General features: G+C 40.6%; 1 protein-coding gene and 1 long non-coding RNA gene across 4 annotated transcripts; one reads left to right on the forward strand and one right to left on the reverse strand.

The window, feature by feature from the left end:
- Window positions 1-200: 200 nt before the first annotated feature.
- On the reverse strand, window positions 201-1,498 carry LOC118164815. Its single transcript, XR_004749681.1, has 2 exons — window positions 1,349-1,498; window positions 201-764 (listed from the first exon to the last, which is right to left on the reverse strand). It is a non-coding gene; the product is annotated as an uncharacterized LOC118164815 (long non-coding RNA).
- A 914-nt stretch (window positions 1,499-2,412) lies between these two features.
- C3H2orf50 (chromosome 3 C2orf50 homolog) lies at window positions 2,413-18,709 on the forward strand. 3 transcript variants are annotated; one of them, XM_035322574.1, is made up of 5 exons: window positions 2,413-3,166; window positions 11,047-11,256; window positions 13,564-13,603; window positions 14,274-14,473; window positions 14,589-18,709. In XM_035322574.1, the coding sequence occupies exons 1-4, from the start codon at window positions 3,108-3,110 to the stop codon at window positions 14,463-14,465; spliced, it is 501 nt and encodes a 166-aa protein (XP_035178465.1). In that variant the 5' UTR covers window positions 2,413-3,107; the 3' UTR covers window positions 14,466-14,473; window positions 14,589-18,709. The 3 variants fall into 3 exon arrangements, with proteins under 3 accessions (XP_035178465.1, XP_035178464.1, XP_035178466.1); XM_035322573.1 differs by having other exon boundaries at window positions 14,274-18,709; XM_035322575.1 differs by having other exon boundaries at window positions 11,113-11,256; window positions 14,274-18,709.
- The last annotated feature ends 1,036 nt before the right edge of the window (window positions 18,710-19,745 follow it).

The following is a 19,745-nucleotide window of genomic DNA, read 5'->3' on the forward strand; positions in this document are numbered from 1 at the left end:
CCTATTTTCTTAGACTTTTTGCACATTAAACACGTCAAGCTAATGAAACTGCCATTTCAGGGCTGTAGAAATCAGCTGCACCCTCTTGTTTCTAAAGGCAGGACATCAAGAGCTGAACTTCAGGTACGTACTTCTAGGTATGAGTTTAGGACATCTGAAGAAGGGAGGAGCAAAATGAAGACCAACTTGCTGTGAGTGGAATATCATAGAAGGGAAAGGTACTCTGCATGTAAGAGTGTCTCCTTGGGATGGAAGATGGTGGCAACTGGAGCAATTAACAGCTTGGAGTACCACAAAAAACTTGTAGAAACATTTAGGGACTCCCCCAACCCCTCTACCCCCAGTGCCAAAGGGTGCCCAACTAATTACTTAACCTTGAGAGTGTTAAGTAACAGCAATTACTTAACACTCAGTCATTACTTAACACTCAGTGATGAACTAACCCTCATCATTGAAAAGAGAGCTTTATTTCTTACCGTGTCTTTCACACAGGTTTTTGTTCTCCTCAGAGTTTTTAATTGCAAATCGGTTCCTCGGATAAATTTCTGTGAGATAATTGTCTCAGATGCAATATCCAGAATTTGGATTTTAATAATGCAGCTTCCTTCTTCATCTAGAGATCTTGTAGCCTCCAAAGAAGCAATAACATTTATTGGTTTAATCCACTTCATGAATCCAATCTCCGTTTCACTTTCAGCAGACAGCCTTTGCGATGTCTTTGGGATGTTCTACATTGTTTTTCCCCTTCTTGTTCTGTTTGTTTTCTAGTGACAGAAATGAGAAGTATAAGCATTAGCAGGATTGCTCCATTGATCCTGAGGATCAATACTAGATTGCTTTTCTCTGCTCATAGCTGACAGCTCCATTTCCCTATGGCTTCAGAAATATTCATCAGAGTTACAGTCATTTTAGAGGCTTCTTATCCTAACACTATCATGAATGGCTTAGTAGGCATAATGCTTTTCACATATCTCCTTTAACGCTGGCTTTTCTTTCCCTCCGAAGAGAAACAGAGAAGGCTGATTGTGACCTTCTGGGGGAAGCTACAGCCATAAGTCAGCCCAGCAGAGTCTTAACGTGGTCTGCAAATTGTGAGAGACGTAAAATAGCAGATAAATCTTTATACTACAAAGCTATGGATTTCTTTTCCAGCGTAAACAACCCCTCGCTGAGCCTGAGGTTTTGTGAGCCTTTTGTGATCTAAAACGCTGCAGGCTGACAGCCACGGCTATGGCAGCTCCTAGCCTGGAGCTGCTGCTGGCAGCGCCTCCATCGCGGGGCACGCCGTTACAGAGCCAGTGGTTTCTATAGCAGCAAGCGCTATATAAAAACACGACTTTTCCCTCACCTAGGTAATGATGACATGGTGTAAGGAAGTGGGGAGAGAAGAGGCACAAATCTGGATCCATGTGTGCTGCAGGCAGGCTCTAAGCAAGCATCGCACTGGAGGGTCTGCGAGGATCAGTTCCGTCTGGATTTCACAATTAAATTTCCAGTGATGGTCTGTGGATATTTTTTAGATATACATGTTATTATTTTGATAGGGGGAGGAGGTACCCTCTTATGGTCACACACGTCCCCCAAAATCCTAACCCATACCGCCCATGCTTCTACGCTACCCCAACACCTCCATACCCGCCTCCCTCAGGCCCTCTAGGCCTCCCGCAGCCTGTGCCATATCCTGCCCCATGGGCTTCCCACCCCACCTGCACAGGGATGGATTGGGCCCAGAAGCCCTACCCAAGTGATCCCCCTCTGCTGAGCAGCATTACCCCGTATGTGGTGGTCCCCAGTTCCTATATACATAGACCTTCTACAGCTCTATATGCTGTCCGGCATGAGTTCAAGGGTGGCTGCTGACCTGTAAATCTTCACCCTTCACAGAAGAGCTAAAATAATGTTCTATGAGAGACATTTCATCTGATTCATTTCAGGACCATATATGTCAGGTTTGCTACTTTGATTATATTTTAAACTTCCAACCATGTAAAGCCACATTGCTGCATATAGCACATTGTGTAAGAATACACTGATCAGCTTCTTTGGCTAAAATAAACATTTTTAATAGTGGACCCATTCACGACCACAGGGCCGGCTCCTTGGCCTGGCTTTGTTTATGCTTATGCAGGCTTTATTTGTCCAGTGGTGTCCCTCCCAGGCTGACCCATCACAGAATCACAGGATGGTTTGGGTTGTAAGGGGCCTTTCTGCACCACTGGCCAAGTATAATGTAAAGTTGTTATCTGAAGGACCAACATGTATGGGGGAAATCTGTAAGGAATTATTATATTTAGGAATAAAAAGCTTGGCCATTTGCACAGTAAAACATTAAAAGTTTTACTTTTTAAAACATTAAAACAAACTTCTAAAACAAAACAAAACAAAACAAAACAAAACAAAACACTGCTAGCAACGGTGTCTTAGTATCAGTTGCAGAAAGGAAAAAAATGTCATTTCCTGGCATAATAATAACCTTTAAAGGCCAAAACCTCCTGCAGCTGGGATTTTCAGAGCAGCGCATCAGTTATTCCACTAGCTTTTCTCCAGAAAAATGTTCAATACAGTTGATAGAAGTTTTTCTTAAATAAGAGCTACTTTTTTTAACCAAAAGATGAGAAAATTATAAACCGACAAGCTTGGGTTTTCAAAACATGCAAAGAGTTTCTCCCATTAAGCAAATGAAGTTTTAATACAGATTTTAATGGGAGAACTCATATTCTGCTGAGTGCTTTCATGAATCTCCCTCAGAACTGTCGTGCACTTTCTACTATGATAAATAAGTCAAAAAATACCCTCTGCCTACTGAGTGGCTGTGATGTGTTATTTACTGACAGCTTTCAAATAACAAAATGATTCACCATTTAAATATTGAGGGTACATTTGTCTTCAACTTATCTGCATTAATCCTTTTGTTAATAAACCAATTAGCATACCAGCTTAGAAAATTCCTCCGAACACAAATTTCTATGGCACAGGCATTTATTTGAACTGTAAACAGAAGCTGAGGGTTGCTATGGTGTGATCTTTTGCTCAAAGTCTATTTACTTCTCCAGGCTAACAACAGCACCAATAGCAGAGCCCATAAAACAAAGTATAAAGTACACACCATGGCGCTGAGAAGTCCTTATTCTAAAGAAGTGAACTTGAACACTCACCATAAACAAAGGTAGGTAGAAAAGCAAGTTAAACTCTTAATTTTTTAGGTTAGAAATGGTATTTTAATCTGTTTTCTGTGAGAAAAGCTTTAAAAGGAAGAAAGTGTTAGCAAAGTCTGCTTTGTTGTTGCTATTTTCTATTACTCGTGCAAAGTTGTAGGTCTGTGTGAGTTGAGCTGTGCAGCCCAGGTGGACATCCACGTTCTGCCAAGCCGATGAGACTCCGGAGGAACGGAAAAAGGCACAGACCAAAGAGATACAACACAGGTTTAGCAATTTGCAGCAGTCTCTACCCTTTAACATGGCTCTGGGTACCTGATGCCAGTTGCATTGTTTGGGATTGCAGCTCAGCTCTCCTGAGCCTGGATGTGTATCACAGCCCCGGAGTGCTTCGGCCCAGAAAGGCCCCAGAACAGAACAGCTAGCAGAGACGCTTGTTGAGAAGTGCCCAGATTGGCCTTTTGCAACAGTATGGTACCACTGTAACTACAGAGATAGAGCAGGATACTTCCAGAAATTACATTTCATTAACTAGCAAAAATGTTCCACTCACAGAAACTGCTCTCCTACTGCAAGTGCAAGAGCGTGGCTGCTTTTCATTTTACACTAATGGCATAGGTGTTTTTTGTGTTTGTTTGTTTTTTAATAATCTGACTTTAAAAAGGCAGTTGAGAAACATCCTTAATCCTCCAGCCGATGGATTCAAGTATATGAACAAATCTTTGACAAAAGAAAAGTGGCTGGCATTAGGAATATAAACCATAACAAATAGAGGAGAAAGAACACATACTTTCCTCCAACATAGGACTGGAAATTTAAATGATTTCTTTTACAAAGTGCCACCCAACTTCTCCCTTTACTTATGAGTAAGTTCTCTTTTAAATAGCAAATCAGTAACAGAAAATAATGTGCAGTACAATAAAATTATTTGAATTGGCTTTACTCTGTCTTGGTGCTGCAGATCCTGGCAGCATTTAGGAAACCCAGCTTCTCATTCATCCAAGATTCACCGAGCTCATTATATTTCAGATGAAATATTTCAGGTTGAACAGGTCAACAGTCTTTGAGAAATCACTGTTTTGCTGAAAGGTTTCCTGGAAACCTATCTACCTGGAAAAGGCTGAGAGATGCACTTAGGTCAGTGCTGTGATCAAAGCTGGATTTTTAGAGAGGCATACAATCCTCATACTGCACTTGTGCAGATTATGGGGATAACTCTCTCTCACACACGCACACACACACACACACAAATAATAATAATAATAATAAAAAAAAAAAAAGTAGGAGAAGGTCTTGATGTTTTCCTATTAACTGGTCAAGTTGTAAGAAAGTAGGATTTTATCCTAATTCTGCAACTGTGTTGTCAATTGCCTAGCTGTCCACTCCTGCTTTGGAAGATAATTTTAAGCATTCAAGAGGCCAGTTCATTCATATCTTGTTTCAGTAATTTAAGGAAAAGGATTCCTAAACACAGGGATCTATCCTGAAAACCAGAACACAGCCCATCCTTAAGAGCCAGGCTCTCATTCTTCTCCATAAAACCACAAAAGGATTTTTAACGAAGCACCTGTTACAACAGAAGTCCCATCTGAAAGCTGTTCCATCTCCATTTGGCTGCTCTGGCCATAAGGTCCTGGGACACAGCTGTTTTTCTTTCAGTTTTGCCTTACTGTTTGAGAATTGGCACACAAACTGTTGCTCAACTGAGCTAAAAATATGAAGCTCCAAACACATCCTGGAAGATTTCACACTGTTTTGGCTGCCCATTTCTTTAAGGAACAAAAGTTCCCAGCACTACAGCAAAACAAAGAAACTCTACAAGCCTAGAAGGAATGAGGCTGAACTGAACAAAGCAGCACAGGTGATCGAAGAAAAACAGGGCAAAACTGACTGTGCTTTCCCTGTACACTGTCACTTGCCTTTCTAGGTCCCCCAGGTTCTCTTACTGGGCATGAGCAGCAAGATGTGGTCAAGTCAGGTAGGGACAGAAAAGGGAGTGAGTTAAGCACAGCTCAGACAGACCTGTGCAACACAGGCAGTGTGACTGCTCACCGGGTCTTCCATCTGGTGCACAGAAGGCTTCAGCAAGACCCAAGGGTAGTCTTCCAGAACCTGCAAGGAAGTTACTGAAAGGACAGAGCCAGGCTGCTTACAGCAGGACATGGTGGGAGGATGAAAAACAACAGGTACAAGCTGAAACAAGAATGTTTCTGACTACATGTAAGGTAAAACTTCACCATGAGGACAGTCAAGCATTAAAGCACATTTATCCACTATGGTTGTGCAGTCTCCATCCTTGGAGGCTTTCAAGACCAACTGCATAAAGCCCTGAGCTGGTCTCATCTCACAGTCCTGATACAGACTTCATGAGGTCATCTGAATCCTCCTGTGATCTCAGGAAACTTGAGAAAAAGACAAAAAAAAAAAAAAAAAAAAAAAAACCTACAGCCAGTTATGCAAATATCCTTCTTCTAGGAAGAACATCCTTTGAATCTCTAATGGTCAGAGTTGGCCACACATGAGCCTAATGTGTGGTTTAACATTAGCTTGTACTTGCAAGAAGAAAATCTACATTTATAGAAACCTGCAGTAAAGATGGTAAAAGCTTTGCCAAAAAAACAGGTAAAACATGTGATTGACATGTTCAGACAAGGCTTTCCAGTTTTAGGCTCTGACACTTACCTTGAATAAACTAAACAGAACTTAAAATGTTAGGAAAAATCGGGAGCCTTTCATTTAATATCTAGAGACAAAATGCAAAACAAGTTTCAGGCATCCAGTTTTGAAAACTGCCTAACTTGTAGATAATTTGTGTACCTTGTAGAAGAGAATTTTTGGTATCTTATATCAAAACAGAAAGTCATTGTCCCTTTGAATCAATATTGTGAGCAGATAGAACTGAAATATTTAGTGTATTACAGTGTAGACTAGTAAATAAACTCTTAGCTACTGGAGGATACAGCCAGGGACCAGAGAATATTCAAAAAAAGAACTGAAAAGCATCTTGAACATTATATTAATGTCATACACATCTGGAATATCTTAATTCACTATAAAATACTTCTGGAAGTACTACAGTGCACCAGGTAATGGAGAGAGAAGACTCAGTCTCTGTAGTATTTGCAAGGCAGCTTCTCCTCACTGTTATAAACTGACCTGGAAACTGGGATTAACTGTTCCTAGATGCATTCCACAGAACACAGGATCAGAGAAAAGTAGAGTTGTGCCAGACTCCTGAGGTCAAGACTGCTGCCTCAGGTACTAAAGCAATATGAAGAGCAGCCTTTTCAGGAGTACTTAATCACTTTGTATGTATAATATACATTTATATACATATATATGAGTATATGTACTCAATGTATATATACATTAGAACTGTTAATGAACTGTGCAAGAAGAGTGAGAATAAACAGAACAAAGCCAAGTTCTACTACACAATTACAAGAGCTCCATGCCGTGGTGAGAATGTGACTTGAACAATTTGGATTGAATTCTGAAGATAATTTTGGCCATCCAGGCAGTTTTGTACTTCTTCACAAGAAGTACAAGCCTCCAACGCTGAAATTATGTGAAATACCACCTTGATAATACCACATTGATAAGACTCAGCCAGAGGGGAACATTCCTCCCTTTTTTGTTTCTTTCTCCTGAAACAGGTACTTCTAAATGTTCCTACTCACACAGCAACCCTTCAGCACTCCCTACCTGAAATCCCACCACTGATTTATGGAGAAGATTTTAATCATGCCTTCCAACTTTATATGACAATCAGTCTACTTGGCAGAATACTGGTGAAAAAGTATGGATTTTCCATGTTGTAAAGCTATACTGCTTCCATCTTCAATTTCAACTATTGTTTGTGTTTGACATAACCCATGCAGAAACTAACAGGCCTGCATATTGTATGCAATAGCCACTATTGAGTATTTTTTTCAAGTAAATAATATTTTTTCAAATAAATACTTTTTTGTTGTTGTTGTTTCAAATAACTTCCTATCAGTAGCTAGCATATTTTGTAACATTTGTAACATTTGAATTTATACTAAAAGATAGGGAGAAAAAATCCAGATTCCAGATACAGATTTCTTGCAGTCTGCATTACAGCTTTGATTTTATTTTGAAGTGTCAGACTCTGTGTCACAGGAAGCAGACGTTCCCTCTGTGGTATTTGTAAGCTGCCGACGCAACAGACTCTAAACTTGTCAGGCTCTCGCAGCAGACCTTCATTACAGGAAAGAAGTTTATATTTTTGTATCAAAACTACAGTAAAATCTAACAGTGTATGAGGCCTTTAACTAGGTGGCTACATAGACTTCATTTAAAAGGGGCTTTACTCTGAAGTTTGTAGGATTTTTATTTTTGTCTGTATTCAGCCACTCCATTCTTGAGAGATCAAGGTGTAACTTGTCAGTAGGATCCATCCCCTCCAGGTTTTCTACAGCTCTCTGGTTCATGTCCCGGGCTGGTGAGAAAAAGTCACTGCAGTGCTCTGCCATCCATCCCTCCTCCCTTGGGCGCACAGCGCTCTGCCACCGAGCACCTACCACCCCGCTCTGCCAACCTTCACCAGTACCCATTTTCCAACCTGCAGTCTTGGCTGACTTGCCCAGTGTTGACTCACTTGATGACGCCAATGCAAATGTCACTATTCAGAGACAGGAAGCACTGCTTGTACCCAAAGACTGATGTGGGGGTTTCTGTCCCACGGTGAAGTGGCAGTCTTTCCAAATGGTGAAACAGTCTCAAAAGCTGGCCTCCTGAGAGCCACCCTCTCCTCCACCTGATGATCTTGCTCATGCCTCTTATTCACATCACTTGTGTTTCCTAGATCTCTGCAAGCATTTCACATCAAACACAAACTGTCTTACACAAAACAAAAACAAAACAAAACAAAAATAACAACAATAACAAGCAAAACATTTGCTGTCCATCAAATCACGATCTAATCACACTTCTCAGAAATTAGCTCTTCACAGATAATGTGATATGCCTGGGGTGTTTCTTCTTGTGCAGGTAAGTTTGATGAGAGGCAGGCATACCATGTCATTTCTCTTAAATTCAGCAACAGGTTTGGGAACAGGAGAGTCCAGCAATCCTTCCAGCTCCCTCTTCCATGGTCTGAACTGTACAAAACATGGCATGCACATTTGATAATGCTGTCCTTAAAGTTTAGAAGACATAATTTTTCAGGAAAGTTTACTATAAAAACCAAAGCAAGATTTAGAAAACCAAACTCAGAAATTGCCTCTGGATCTGGACATCAACTACTGACATACATAATCTGTTTTTCTTAACTACTGGTTAATTTAAACGATCAATTCTGAAAAATGCATATTTTAAAAATAAGCTAGTGCATGTTAAAGTCAAACATTAGCTCAAGTGTTGCATAACTTATACTGCAATACCCTCTTGTGGTCATATGAAAATAGTTTATCTAAACACCTGAACCTTTTTTTTTTTTTTTCCATAAAAAGCTTATCAAACATTTTTTTCTTTTTTGGGGGAATTAACATATTTTTCACAGACAAATTTGTAGTGTGTATCTTCACCTGTCTGGTAGCCACAAAGGAATAACCTCAGTTAAGTTCTCCCTCAGGATAATGAATGCTGACACTGCTCATCAGATAAACTAATCCCAAAATAAACTCCTAATCAAAAGCGCCATCTCCTACACTGACACTCATTAGGGACTTTTTTCAGTTTCATGCCCCCAAGCAGAAAAAATAGAGATGCTATAATCAATTTACATCGATACGTATGACACGAAGCCACAACAAACATTAACCTTTTCTGCTACAGGATGAAGAGAAGTACACAGCAGATCATTTTTATCAACTCAAATGAGTTTCCTCTTTAAAAGTCCAAAATTCTTATAATAAACAATAAAATCCTAAACCAGCAGATGACAATATTAGGGGAAACAGTTCAATATCTGCAGAGCTGCTGAGTTGTTAATTCATGGCCTAAATGGGCTACAGATATATCCAGTAAGGAATCTAGAGCTATCCCCAGAAATGTCACCCTCACCCTCCCCTCAATGTGCTTTAATGGTGCATAACCATTCCCTTAACGACTTTTGGTCCCAGTAGAAGATGGGATAGTTTTTAAAATATTTGCTCTTAGTGGTCTGTTTTTGGAACAGCAGCTACAGTCATAGTATAATATTAAAAAATAAATAAACAGCCATGATCCAATTCCCATCTGTCATATCCAGAGAAACAACTGGAAGAGGATGTTTGGAAGCTATGTACTCAGCTTGATAATTATTTTTAGCTTATTTTTATGTTGAATTTGCAGAAAATTACTTGAAAGGGTAGAAAAAAAATAACACAAGAACTTTGTAAACAAGAATGAAAAAGCATTTCATGCACAAGAATAGCTTTCCCATTCAGATCCTTCCCTGACCTGATCAGGAGCTAAAATCCCATGTGCATTGATTAATGAATTGGGTCATCCAAGCGTGCCTCAGCTTCCTTTTAAAGCAGAGAGATGCTGCTAAAGTCCAATTCTTTAACTGGCTGCACATGCTCCAACTTGGAGAGGAACCTGGGACAAACATTTTGTTTTGAGGCAAACTTTTCTTAAGCTATGTTACTGCAATTGTCAAAGTCAAGGTTTCCAAATACAGAAAGAACTCTTGCTCAAAAATGTCTACATTAAATGTTTGGATTGTTTGATAGTTAAAGCTATTTTAAAAGAAATTATTTATTTGCCAAATTCAGCTGTACTTTCCAAGAACCCCAAGTAAACATATCTGAAAATAAATAAATAAATAATCGATTTAAGTTCATTAGCATTTACCGGCAAGATGAAGCAAGAGGCTAGAACTCATCTGGAGCTAATCCACATTATTCAAAAACAAGTCAGTCAAGAATTTGAGAGGAAATTTATACTTAAAATACCCCGTTTTCCTGCAAGGTCACAAATACTTGAAGAAATGACTGCATACCACGGAAGACCAGCAGGCTGACTGTAAAGACAAACTGACATTTTGGACACAGTTTTGAAAATTCTCACTTTGTGTACTAATGACCCCTTAAAGTTACTTAAAAAGCACTTCCCATAGTTGCTTAATATCTTCTGCAGAAATCTCTAAGTACTTTAAATGGGTTTTTCATGATCTATGGCTGCTCATTTTTTACATATATATATATATATATATAAAAAAAAAAAAAAAAAAAAAAAGATTTGAAGCACGGATTCATTGAAGTATCTTATTTTAAACAAACCAACTCCACCTCAGGCAGACTTCAAGGCCCCAGCAGCTGTCTGCACTGGGGCTGTGCTCCCTTTCTCGCGAATATTCACAAGGCAGGCTCGTTTCCAATGGAGACAGTAAACACACCAGGGAAACCAGCAGCTTTTGGGAGATTTTGCTTCTGCTACAGAACTACAACAAAAGTGCTCCTGACAAACTCGGCTCCACAGCATGCTTTGCACCAAGCCAGGCTTTATCGTTCTGCAGAGTTTGAGCATAGGGTGGTCTCAGCTGCAAGCGGCATTAATTGCCTCCTAGGCTGAGAGTTTGCTGTTTACTGATGGCTTTCAGGAACAATTATTTCTTATGAAATTGTTGTTACCATGAAAATGTCTTCATCCTTCAGGCAATGAAGCAATGTAAAGCAGTAGGAAATGATCATTAAGTAACAGGGAAGTGAAACAATGCCAAGCTCTGCCTGTCAGTGCTGGCATCTCTGTTCATTTTCTTAAAGCACTCCAAATCAGCAGCTAAAAGAAAATGCTGGGAGAGGAGGAGCTCTGAAAGCAAAAATAATAGCAGGTTTAACCTTCCTGACAGTTCCAATATACCTAATAATACTGGGGATAGAGTGAGTCTCAAAATGGACATGCTGGGAAAGGGTTCTGGATTCAGGAGGAACACCTTGATTAGGTCTTGGCAAGCAGCAACAACACCTCTGGGGCAAGCAGCCTCAGCTCCATCCCTGTCTCGTGGCAGCACCCAGCCTGGAAGACCTGTACTTGCACAAACAGCTGGTCGGAGCAGGGCAGGTGAGCAGGCAGCACTGCAGCAGGACCAGGTCCAACAGGATAAGATCTGGAGGGAGTCTGTGGAGGCTGAACAGAGAGGAAGAAAAATCTGGTAAGTCACTTGTTCCAGCTCACCCCTCTTCTTCTCATTCTGACAGTGGTACTGATGCTCCCTGACAGTCCTAGGGCTTGATTCAAAGCCTAAGCTATCAAGGGATTTTTTTCTTCTGCAGGGACTTTGGATCAGACCCTAGCACCTTTCTTTCTAAGGGTGCATCATCTCTGTTATTCTTCACTAGACAAAATCTGTGCTAACACCTCCTGACACACAAGGCTTAAGCCAAAAAAGAGATGCAAAGAGCTGCATGTTTAATATCTTTTAGCTTAATAGAGATCTCCACAATGATTACATAAATGTGCCAAACTTTATAACTTATTGCAGACATGCTGATACTATCACCACTTCTCATATTCTTGGAAGTGGCTGAAATGGAAGTTGAACAGAATGTTCTGCCAAAACACAACTCTGTACTCCCAGCCTGGAAATCCCTGAGCATGCCCCACGAGCCATGTGCAGACAGGCAAATCCCATTATTGTAGTGTTTCAGCAGGCTGAACGGCATGCATTTGTGTATACAGCAGCTACCTGGAGGAACCAGAAATTAACATCCTCTCTGCTTCTGCCATATGACTTGTCTGTTATGTTCGTGCTTCTGTACACAACATGGACACGCTTATTAGAAGAATATCCTCGGTGAAAGCACAGCCAGCTCCAGTTCTGTCTATGCACTAGTCAAGCAGATAAAACAAAAGGGTAGAGAATGAAGCACATTGCTTCCAGGATGTTTTTAGGAAGGGAAAAGAAACCATCTGAAGAGCCCTGCCCTTCTCACCCTTCTGGAGGAAATGCAGATAGTAGGGTTGTTTTATCCAGAGCTCTTTTTACACTCTTGTCCATCCCCTTTTACCTGAAGGAAGGCAGGGCTGTGGAGGCAATGCCACTCTTTCCCAGTTGTGCACCAGGCCCTCTCCCAGCGGCCCAGTATGCTCCATGCCCCTTCCAGAGCACAGGCAGCAGGAGGAATGCTCTGCCTGCACCTCTCTGCCGGGGTTCACAGGCATGGATGTTGGTGCAAACCTACTTTCCTGTGTACTTAACACATCATAAACCTGATGCATGCCCTGCTATCCATTCTTAACTACAAAGACAGGACTCCCATGGAGGGGAGTGTGGACAGATGGCTAAAGCCACCATAGCTGGCTTCATCAGACTCTACACGCTACAGCCTGCAGAGAAAAGCTTATCAGCTCCACGTCCTCGTCCACAAAAAAAGGGCTTGCTACAAGTTGGTGGTCTGACCTGAAGGGGGTGTAGGTAAATGGCACAGACCCAAACATTTCTCAGTAATTGGCACCACAGTGTAGTCCCAGGCTGGGAACAGCAGGCCCAAGAGTAACATCCAAATCTGATATTTTCACACGGTGTCTGACATAGCAAGATAAACAAATCTGGGCCCCCTGTGCTGTGCTGGTATACCAAAACATATAATAATAAACATAACAATTCTAAATTAGATTTTATTTGCTCTTTGGGCATATCTGTACAGGACAGGGGAGTGCAGCACAGAAACCCAAGACCACTGTGTCCATGAGGTACAGGGCTGTGCTTACACAAGAGCTCAACTGGGAAGGCTGTGCAGCTTCAGCACTGTGAGCTCAGATGAAGCACTGCTTGGACACCAGTAACCAGCTCAGAGTCAACCAAGGTGTCCCTTGAGCCATTTATAGTCCCAAATACAGCTGTAGATTAACTGCTTCCTCTATCGACCTCACAGCACTTTTACAATACCAGGTGAAGTAGTTTTCTTCATTTCTATCCAGAAAAGGACAGAAAATCAGAGGACTTGCCCTGTAGTCAGACCCGGTGTAGAACAGGGCTGAGGAGCAAAGCTCAGCTCTTCCGGCTCCTCACTTTGCTCCTAGCAGAGATACCTATCTGCACAAAAATATGCCAGCAGGTGTTTGCCTACTGCAGATATAGCTGTGGGAATTCCTACCGAGGGCTTCTGCCAGCAGAATATTGGTCATTTAAAAAAAAAAAAAATGAGAAGCTCTGTCTTATTTAAGGCATGGGAGATAAATTTGCTATTGTGACTCAGGACTTTGCAGACTGATCTCCATTTGCACGAGGAATACATTGTGGCCATGCTAGCCTCCTCTTGCTTTAGCAAAAAATACACTCCTAACATAGTGCACGTGCAGCACGTGAATAAATAAAACCCTGGGCTTCACCACTGAAAACACAGGTTTGCAGGTGTAAGAACTGGCTTTTAGTATAGAATGAGCAGATAAATAGGCATTCAAATATGACCAACAGAGACAGAAAATTTTAAACTGCATTTTTTACTTCTATTCCAAGGTACCAGAACTGGAGTTTCCTAAAGGACTATGACCAAATGGTAAGTTTCAAACAAACACCTACCTGTAGCCAGGATCTTTCTAGCTTGCATCAACTTGAAGTAGGCTGATGTTTTAAATCGGGGAATACTTGGGCATAACTGGCAAATGCTTTAATACTAAAATCTTTAGGAAAATAAAAGAGAGACGAGGTACCATTCATCTGCTAAAAAGGAATACAGCTTGTGTTTGTGTTCAGTCTGTTTCAACATCATAATATTGAATAATTATTGAAATATTTAAATAATATTTCTCCATAGACAGAAAGTGCTAGAAGAACCAACTTCCTAGGAAAAGTTTGTGAGATAATGACATCACGCCAAAACCCAAGCCACTTACTAAAAATGAAACAAAAAACCTCCCACATCATAACCATTCCAGAGCAGGCTAAATTCTTTCTCTCCTGACATTTCATGCAACATATTTAAAAATGATTCATTTCCCTGTGTTATCTCACTCCCATGAAAGAGGATAGAGAAAAATAATCATTTTACTGCATTTTTGCAACACTTTCATGTACATTCAGGAAGCATTATATTTTAAGTACATCTAAATTCTGTTTTCAGAAGCGAAAGAGCTGATATTACTAATAATCTCAGTAACTTGAACTTTATAACAAGCAAAGGATGTAACTCTGAAAACGTTAGCATTAATGGTCTTTGTTTCATTCAGGGTAAGAAAAAGGAACAGAAGCCACTGCCAGATTATATATCTGTGTTTTCAAACAAAGTTCCCAACTCCACCAACCAGAACATTGGCAGCAGAATGAATACTGAACTTGGCAAGATGCTGGTAAACATGGATTACTTCTTCAGCAGTGGAGCACGAAAGAGGAAACTTGAGGATGACCTCCAGCCTTCCTAATGCTTCAAGTAAAAATACTAGTAACAAAGCAAGTCAAAGAGATATACCTAGCAGACCTCTTTCAGACTCCACAACACTGAAATTTGCAGGAAACAAAATCATTTTTTTTTTTTTCTCTCTCAGAGAGACCAGAAGTACTGTCTAGCATGGAACTTTTTCAAGAACTAAGATGGATGTCATTCAACAATGCCTAAAGAGAATATCCTCTTCAGACCTGGGGTAACTCAGCCATATACAGGGAATCAGGACCATAGATCTCATCCTTCTTCCCATGCAAGCCGACAATAACATTGCTACTAACATCAGAAAGAGTAAGATTAGAGCCAAAGGGCTCTTCTGAACCTCTTCCTGAATTTTTACCTCCTGAAAAGAAACAATCAACAGAGACCAGCTCAGATGAGTCACAGCATAAGCAACATACTTCAAATTCTGAAAGCCCAGGCAATAAAACACAGCAAGCTGTTACATTTCATGTATTTACCCAAGGATTCGTCAGCCTGCCACTTGCATGTTTAAGCTTGCTCTAAAGAGTAACATTTAAGTCATGTAAGATGTGTTCTGTGCTTTTTCAACTCTCCCTGCCGAGGGAGGGAGATCATTTTTTTTTTTTTTTCCTTGTTTAGCTGATGGAAACTCAGTGACCAGGAAGCAGGCTTTTACATTTTGCTCTGAAGGCATGCTGCTCAGCAACCTGCCTCACACTCTTTTGATCATCAGTCTTGATTTTAGCAGGTTTGTAGTTCCTAAAATCTGTGGTTGCCCAGGGAAACCACTATCTAAATCGACAAACTACCTAAAGCCTGCTCACTAGTGCATCTTCCTGACACAAATGCAATTGTTTTGCAGTGAAAAAAACAGCAATCAGCAGAACATGGGGAACATACATGCAAAATCTGCCTTCGCAGGGTGCATGAAGCTTCTGTAGGACCACGTTCAACCCTTCATACGTGGAGTCCAACACAGAAACCACTAGCATTGCCCTGATACAACAGGCTGCAATCTCACACCTGGCTGAGGTGGAGCTGTGTTTACTGAATGCCTTGCAGCTGAGACTATTTTTGAGGTTAGACTTTAGCAGCAGAAGGCAGTTGACAGGCACAAGAGGTGGTAGGGAACAGCGTGATCACTGCCAACATGCAGGCGGTCTCCGGAAAAAATAAACAAAAGCTACTGTAGAAAGAAGAGCTGGGTCATGGCCCACAGCAGGTCACATCCTGGCTTCCTCAGCATCTGAGAACTGGAGGATGAATGCTTTAAGGATGACAGCTTAGCTACCTGGAGAAGGAAGATGATGGCGTGAAAGCAGCTCATGCAAGGGCTGATTCCACTCTGCAGACATGAATATCCAACTGTAGTAGACAACTGTGTTCACACACAGAAAATGGAAACCTACATTAAAAAAAAAAAAAAAAAAAAAAAAAAAAAGAGAGAGAGAGACCACCTTGTCCTTGTGTTGTCCAGTGCTTCTTCCAAAAACGGCACAGGCATTTTTTATATTTATTGCTGGTTGTGTAATATTGAAAATTACTACAGTTGCCAGCCTTACTCTGAGATACACTGAGCAGCTCCAACTCTTGCTGTGGGTTACCAAGTCCACACAGGGTGGCAGATGTCCAGTCTGCCAGGCTCAAGCTCCTGTTCGTGTTGCATTTAAAAAGCACAGGGATTTTGGTTTTTGTCGTGAAGTCACACAGAGCTCCGTGCTCCCTAACCTCCAGATGGCACTCCCTCCCCAGGTAAGCCACTGATGAGGACCCTGAGTTACAGCAGCAGCGTTGCACAATTCCTGTCTAATTTCAAAAGGCATTAAAATGGTTCCAGATTCCCAACCCCACTCTGTGTGAACCCAGAGCATCCCTCTCCCAGGGAGGCCCCGCAGGGCTGGCTAAGCACTGCACATCTTAATGCTTCAGCTCAGCACCGGCGTTGTTTCAGCTGACATTCTCCCAGTTTTGGGCACAACATGGAAGGCCTCATCCTTAGGACATGGGCCACCAACTGGAGTCTTGAGAAGCAAAGATGGTAATTGGAGTACTGGAAAATGTGGCTTAGGAGGAAAGATCAAACAGTCCATTATAGTTTAACTTGAAGAAAAATGAGACTGGGAAAAGGACAGCAGTCTTTAGATACATACGTAGCTTGGGAGTGAGAAAAGTAGTAGTTTGTATTTCGTGTTCATGGCAACAATATTAAAAATTATAGTCTTAAATTATAGCTAGGAAAATCATGTTAGCTATTACAGAAGCTGGTGGTAAGGTTAATACAGTACTTGGTAAGGTTAATACAGTACTGGAATAGATTCCCTGAGGAATTTCCACCTTTGAAGGCTAAACACACCCACCCACCAAAAAGCATATTTGCCTGTTAGCGTATAAACTGTGACTGTCTGAGGTATTTTTCACCAATTGTTTGACCTGTAACAACAGTTGTTGGAATCAGAACATGCTTTGAAATAATGTTTTCTTTTCCAAAACATGTTGAAAAAGAATAAAAAATAATAATATTTCAATTAGTCCAGGTTGGAATAGATTGCATCTCTACAACACAGATTAACCACCTGAGTTTTTGATGAGCGCACATTTCTATTTTTCTGCCTACTTGTACAGAGAACATTTTTCACACAGCCCAGTTGTGCCTCTTTTAACCCCACAGTCCCACTGAAATCCATCCTTTATTCGAAAAGCTTCAGTAGTGCTTCCCTGACTGCCACATAAGAACACCTCTGAGAGAGCAAGTTCGTGCCTTTATGTCACATGTAGGAACAGCGACAACTAATTTTATTTCAACAATTTCATAGCCCTGATTGTGCTGTCCTTACTCAGATAAAGTACCCTCATGTGGGTACTTGGGGTGATTATAGGTGCACAGCACAGGAAGACCCCAACCCATCACCCAGCCCTGCACTCCTACGCACATGGGCTCCTTTGCAGTCTTTTTCTTCAGTCTGATAGATCACAACAGGAAGGTCTGTAGGTATATCTGAAGTGGAGCCAAAATAGGCAAGGATTTCTGGCTTAATCATCAATAGAATACAAGTTTCCCATATGGACAGACATGATAATCCACATGGTATAGCAACATGCTGTAGAGTGGACACCTTATTTTGTTCAACTATTACACTTTCCTTTGAAATTAAAATTATTTTTTGCTGTCACAGTGATCCCTCCTCTGGTACCCAGCTAAATGTTTTGAAGTTAGTTTACATCTCTCTATCATGTACAGCACCTTCAGAAAACACAGTTTGGGAATAGCCAAGCTCCTAATCAAAATCACCACAGAACTGTGAGCAGAAGACAATGAACAGGCATTCTCTAGACGTCATTTTCTTCCCGAGTTCAACAGCAATTCTCTTACTATAATTAACTTTGCCAACTAATCCTTATTTACATAAGCAGAGTCTCTTACAAAGAATTGATGAGATGACAGCAGCACTGAAACCTGTAAACAACCCGTGGAAATTCAATTTATTAGAGATTGTATAGATATTAAACCGTGTTGTAAGCTTCTTGTAGAGATCTTATGATGTATCACTTGTGCTTCACAGCTTTGTAAGCTTTCTTTCCTTTTGCTGCCAGATCTCAAACAAGAGATTACACGTGTTTAGACAATTCATTTTCTGTATTTCTTTCTGTTAAAGAGCACAAGTGGGTAGGAATATGAATTTAATTCTTGGGTTAGACACACTGCTTTCTCTTTTAAGGACTGTTAATATTAATTCTAAGTGGGTGTAGAGATGTTTCCAGTGCCTCCAACTTTTGCATGATCTCATTTCAAGCTCTGCTCATAATAAAAATGTGTGAAATATATCATAATTTATAACAAAACATATGTAAGTTCATATAAATGTGTATTTCTTATACTTTTAGAATAGTCTTTGTATATAGCTGCCAGGTGGCATCTTAACTATAAGGTTTTGTTTTATAAGATTAGATTGATGATTCTGATCATGTTCCTTAGAAACTGAATTTAAAACTGTTTCTTGACCTTTAAATTATTCTAAAGTAGTAGTTAATGGGTTTTCCTATAAAGAACATCTCATCGTGCAGTCAAAATTACTGCATGAACAGTTAAGCTTCCTACAACAGAGAAGGGAGAGAACAGATACATACGAACAGTTGGATGGACAACAGAGGCCAGGGCCAGGCATTACATGTTGGTATGTACTGTGCACGTACATTGTTTGCCTTTTATAAAGAACACTCTGTAAAAGAATATTTCTGAATTAAAGTCCCACCTAAAGCAGATATTTTTTTTGTTCACAAGAAGTGTTTTATTATTATTATTATTGTTTGTTTGTTTGTTTTCTTTTTTTTTCTTCTGGTTTTAGAAATGAACAATAATTTGTTAGTGCCTCAAGCTGCTTGTCTTAAGCCCTGCTCAAGCCCAAACCAGTAAAACGTCATAAAGTAGGATGTCTATCTTAAAATTTACTCGCTACTCAGAATCCATGCGAGCTATGCTCTTCAGAAACTTTCACCTTTGGCTGGATGAATTCTTTGAAATTCAGATGCTTCTCCTTGAAACTCAGAAGTTCTGCCAAGCACTGAAGGGGCACTTGCATGGTTCTGTAAATCACAGCCCTAACCACAGCCCTCTCCTGTCACAGAAGGGATAGATGCCAAAGGCTGACGTCTGCTTGCAACCTCCTTGAAGCCTCTCTCTGAAGTTGTATGTACCCACAAAACCACCATTACTTAGAAATGGGATTTCCAAATATCTGGGGTTAAAGCCTCACCTCAGCACTCCACCTCTATGCCAGGTTGGTGGAGCAAAACTGCTCCAAATGGCTTTTAAATGGCTTCCCAGGCAATGCCAACAGGAAACTCTCGTTTGGCATACACTGATTGACAAATTGCATTAAAAATGATCTGCAAATATATAAGCATAATAGCTGTAAAATGCGGAGATCTGCTTTCATTCTATGACTTTGACCAGATCACTTCAAACTCTACGTCAAGTTTCCCTATTTACTAATGGTCAACTACCATCACTGGATATACTATATATAATCTGTGAATTAACAAGGTCTGCTGAAATATGCTCCCTTTCTCAGCTCTCACTGGGGCATCTGCTGTTTGAGTGGTTCAGATGTAGACGTGGATCTAGAACAAGACCGGCTCCAGATCTGAATGCTGTAGATCAACCTGCTCGCTCAGGTACAAGCTTGACGTAGGTTTTCTGTGCAGAAAGGACAACTCCAAATTTAACAATGAAATCAATTTCATGAGTCTCAGTATAAACAGTTAATGTATTTTCTTTTCTTTCTCCAAGTTCTTTGGC

This window comes from Oxyura jamaicensis, chromosome 3 (assembly GCF_011077185.1).
Source record: "Oxyura jamaicensis isolate SHBP4307 breed ruddy duck chromosome 3, BPBGC_Ojam_1.0, whole genome shotgun sequence".
In the NCBI taxonomy this organism is placed as follows: domain Eukaryota; kingdom Metazoa; phylum Chordata; class Aves; order Anseriformes; family Anatidae; genus Oxyura; species Oxyura jamaicensis.

Excerpts from the sequence above, each read along its gene's own strand:
- C3H2orf50 (XM_035322573.1), top strand. The coding sequence starts at position 3,108 with ATGGCGCTGAGAAGTCCTTATTCTAAAGAAGTGAACTTGAACACTCAC. Across the intron at positions 11,257-13,563 it reads CAGAGAGGAAGAAAAATCTG|GTACCAGAACTGGAGTTTCC; the intron begins GTAAGTCACTTG and ends TTCTATTCCAAG. Across the intron at positions 13,604-14,273 it reads TAAAGGACTATGACCAAATG|GGTAAGAAAAAGGAACAGAA; the intron begins GTAAGTTTCAAA and ends TGTTTCATTCAG.